This window comes from Empidonax traillii, unplaced genomic scaffold (genome assembly GCF_003031625.1).
Source record: "Empidonax traillii isolate 1590-97213 ecotype Southwest subspecies unplaced genomic scaffold, ASM303162v1 scaffold5745:size12392, whole genome shotgun sequence".
Classification (NCBI taxonomy): domain Eukaryota; kingdom Metazoa; phylum Chordata; class Aves; order Passeriformes; family Tyrannidae; genus Empidonax; species Empidonax traillii.
The window spans coordinates 1-3,847 of record NW_020960938.1 but is presented as its reverse complement, the minus strand read 5'-3'; the positions used below and the strand labels follow the sequence as shown (position 1 = coordinate 3,847).

At 65.6% G+C, this 3,847-nt stretch overlaps 2 protein-coding genes across 2 annotated transcripts in view; both read right to left on the bottom strand.

Moving 5' to 3' along the window:
- Window positions 1-759, bottom strand: part of LOC114073235 (histone deacetylase 1) — a gene marked incomplete at its 3' end in the record, with an annotated part of 9,298 nt that extends 8,539 nt beyond the window's left edge. The window contains exon 1 of the mRNA XM_027911026.1: window positions 717-759. Coding sequence (XP_027766827.1) covers window positions 717-759 — 43 coding nt within the window. The remainder of the gene's footprint in view (window positions 1-716) is intronic.
- On the bottom strand, window positions 460-3,783 carry LOC114073234 (proto-oncogene tyrosine-protein kinase LCK; the record flags this gene model as incomplete). The annotated part of the gene is made up of 6 exons (XM_027911025.1): window positions 460-1,044; window positions 1,536-1,667; window positions 2,023-2,176; window positions 2,261-2,337; window positions 2,863-3,042; window positions 3,631-3,783. Coding segments are annotated over 6 exons (899 nt in total), but the record flags the coding sequence as incomplete, so codon positions are not given.
- Window positions 3,784-3,847: the final 64 nt, after the last annotated feature.

Here is a 3,847-nt window from a genome sequence, read left to right as displayed (position 1 = left end):
GGGGGGGGGGCAGGGGGGGATGAACCATGGCGAGGGAGGGGGGGTACGGAGCACCCCCTCCCCCCCCCCCAGCAGCGTGTAGCGACCACCTTGTGGGGGGAAGCGGAGGGGTCTCACGGGGGTAATGGGGGTCTGGGGAGGTCCAACAGGCCTTGCCAGGGAAGGGTTGTCCCATGTGGATGGAGCTGGGGGGGGGAGGGTCTCACGGGGGTCAGGAGGGTCTGAGGGGGTCCAGCAACCCCCACCAGGGTGGGTTGGTGAGAGTGGGATTCGTCACTGGTGGGTGTCACCCAGTGGGGTCCATCCCTGGTGGGCATCACCCCCTGCACCCCCTCCCATGGCAGCCTGGCCTCGCTGCTGGAAAGGCCTTTATTTCCCCCAAAATGGGTCCTGCAAATGCTGGGGGGGGAGGGATGAAGAAGAACCAGTGCCCCATGGCCAAGGGGTGCTGCAGCCATCACTGTTGGGGGGGTTCCTGCCCTCACTCAGGGAGGGTGGAGGAGGCACAGCCAGAGCGGGTAGAGGGGCTGCCAGGACCCCTTGGCAGCTCCATGTGCAGCTGGAGGCTGGATTTCCACCCTGGAGCAACGTGGTGGGCACCCACTGAGCCCCCCATGCCAGCCCCCCGCCGCTGGGGGTCCACCCTGAGCATCCATCCCCTCCCGAGGGGGGCAAAACCTGCAGCTCCCAAAGTCTGGAGCGCTCCAAATCTTTACTGCCGAGATCCAGGGGAGAGTCCACCAACACCGTGATGCTCATGGAGTCTTGTGGGGGGAGTGGTCGGTGCAGGGGAGCACCCCCAGCACCCTCTGGGCAGGGGGGGGTGAGGTCTGGTAGCCCCTCAGGGCTCCTGCTGGTACTGGCCCTCGGTGGCGGTGAAGAAGTCCTCGAGCACGCTCTTCATGTACTCGAAGGTGGGGCGCTCCTCGGGGTTCTCCTTCCAGCATTGCCTCATCAGCTCGTACAGCTCGGCCGGGCAGTTGTCCGGCTGCGGCATCCGGTACCCCCGCTCCAGGTTCTGGATCACCTCGGGGTTGGTCATCCCTGCCGGGGAGACACGGTTTGGGTCACCCCCATGTCACGGGTACCGCCCTGGGGATGCTCATCCCTGCCTGGACATCGCACTATGAGTCTCAGTTTGGGTCCCCCCACATTGTCGGGACCACCCCAGGGCTGGTCACAGGACACAGTTGGGGTCACCCCCCTGTCACAGGTGCCACTCTGGGGTTGGCCATCCCCGCCTGGACACCCACAGGACACCGAACTGGGGTCACCCCCCGCATCGAAGGCACCACCCCAAACCCCCGTGGGGAAGCTTCCCCCCACCTTTCCACCTCCTCCTCCAAACGCCCCTCCAAAGGGGTCTTTGGGGGATGTGGCTGGGGAAGGGGTGGGGTCCCCAGTTGGGGAGGGCAGGGAGCCAGGCTGGGAGCGTGTGTGCGTGCGGGAGTGCATGTCCACACTCGTGGGCGTGCGCTCGTGTGTGCCAGCCCCGCTGCCACGGGAGATCCTTCCAGCTGCTGGGAAATCCTGACCTGGATACGGGATCCGGCCGTGGGTGACGATCTCGGTGAGCAGGATCCCGAAGGACCACACGTCCGACTTGATGGTGAACGTGCCGTAATTAATGGCCTCCGGCGCCGTCCACTTGATGGGGAATTTAGCCCCTGGAAAAGCAGCGGGGAGGGGGGAGGGAATAAAGCATCCTGGAAGAGCTGGGATCACCCCTCTGTGTTTAATCTGCTGGGAAACCCCGGGTCAGGCTCAGTCCCTGCCGACCACCTGGGTTTGGTGGCATCCAGCCCCCGCTGCCCCCTACCAAAAGCAGGGCTGGGTGGGCAAACGGGGGTCCTGCAGCCCCCTCCCCCACCCCCCCATCTGAGGGGAGAGAGATGGAGGAGGAAAAAGTGTCCCTGCACCCCTTCCCTGCTCCCAGGGCACTCTGGGGACCCCCCTTCCAGAGGCCAGAGTGGGTGGGGGTCCCTCCTGCCGTGTCCCCCGGGGCGGGGGGGGGGGTCCCACCCTCTCGAGCCGTGTACTCGTTGTCCTCGATGAGCCGGGCCAGCCCAAAATCGGCGATTTTGCAGCACAGCGCCTCCGAGACGAGGATGTTGGCGGCCCTCAGGTCGCGGTGGATGTAGTTCTTGGCCTCGATGAAGGCCATGCCTTCGGAGATCTGTGATTTGGGGAGGGGTTGCAATCAACTGCCCCGGCTCCAGCCCCCCAAACCCCTCCCAGTCCCAGCCCCTGCCCCCCTCACCTGCGCAGCCATGTCCAGGAGCTTGTTGATGCCGAGCTTGATTCCTTCTGAGGTCTTGAGGAAGTCCACGAGGCTGCCTGCAGGGAGGGTCTGAGCACCAAAACACACGCACTGCCCCCCTCCCCAGCACCTCGGGGTCGTGAGGTGGGGTGGGTGGGGGGTGTCACCAGGGCACTGTCACCCACTGCAACCCAAAATGCGGGACCGGGAAGCTCATGGTGCCCCGGGAAGGTGGGCAGGGGACAGAGGGCAGGAGAACACCCCTCCTGCAGGGTCCTCCTCCCCTCCTTTATCCCCGAGACAACGCAGGAGCGTGGCAGGGATGCCAAAAGTGGCCCGAGACACGTGAACCGGCACAAACAGCTGGATTGGGACAGCCAGGAGCTGAAAGACGGGGACTTTTGGAACTGCCCGGGGAGGCGGTGGAGTCCCCACCCGTGGAGGTGTCCCAGGAAGGCCTGGCCGTGGCACTGGGCTGGGGGATCGGGCACAGGCCTGGGCTCGGATCTCGCAGGAGTTTTCCAGCCTAAATCACCCTTGTGGCTGTGTGACCACATCCCTCCACAGCTCCCCCACCCCCCACCCCCCCCGTGGGGTCTCACCCTTCTCCATGTACTCGGTGATGATGTAGATGGGCTCCTTGGTGACCACGGCGTAGAGCCGCACCAGCCGCGGGTGCTGCAGGTTCTTCATGAGGTTGGCCTCGGCCAGGAAGGCGCTGGGGGACATGCTGCCCGCCTTCAGGCTCTTCACAGCCACCTTCGTGTGCCCGTTGTAGAAGCCTGCGGAGAGCCGGGAGGAGCGGGATGGGGAGAGGGACACGCCCCTGTCCCCCGGGGGTGGGTGGCACCAAGGAGGCAGCGAGGGGGCTGCTCCCAGGGTCTGGAGCATCCCAAGCCGAGGCTGCACGAGGAAGAGAGGCTGGAGGTTGCAAAGGTCGGTGGGAGGCTGCAAAGTTGGGCTTGAAGAGGGACCCCCACTGCTCCCAGAATTCCAGCCAGAGCCACAGCAAGGGACATTTCCCAAGTGGGGGCCAAAGCCAGCAGCTGCTCCCACGGTGGGCAGAGCCCAGCTCCACAGGGACAGGACCCCTGTCATTCCATCCTGCCAGTGGAACAGGGATAAGGGTGGCTGGGATGGAAGAGGGGGAAGACTGAGCTGCTCTGGGTGGTCCAGAAGGATTCCTCCTTCTTCCAGGACCCCCGTGGAAAGCCATGGGTCCCACGCCTGGGCCTATGCTGGCTGCTCCAGGAGGAATCCCAGCTGGATCCCTCCCATCCCGAGGATGCCGCGGGGAGGCCTGGCAGGCTCTGCCCACGCTGGAACCTCAGCCAGGAGGAAGAGCCCCAGTTTCACCCTGACTCACTCACCCATCCAGACTTCTCCAAACTGCCCCGCTCCCAGCTTCTCCACCAGCTTCAGGGACTCCCTGGGCACCTCCCACTCGTCCTGCCACCACGGCTTCTGCGGCTTCTGCGTCCGGCAGGGTTTGCCCAGGCGGGTGCAGAGCCCGTCGGAGCTGCCTGGGGTTGGGGGGAGGCACGAGGTGGGGGGTCAGGGCAGGCAGGGGCACCGGGGGCCGGGCAC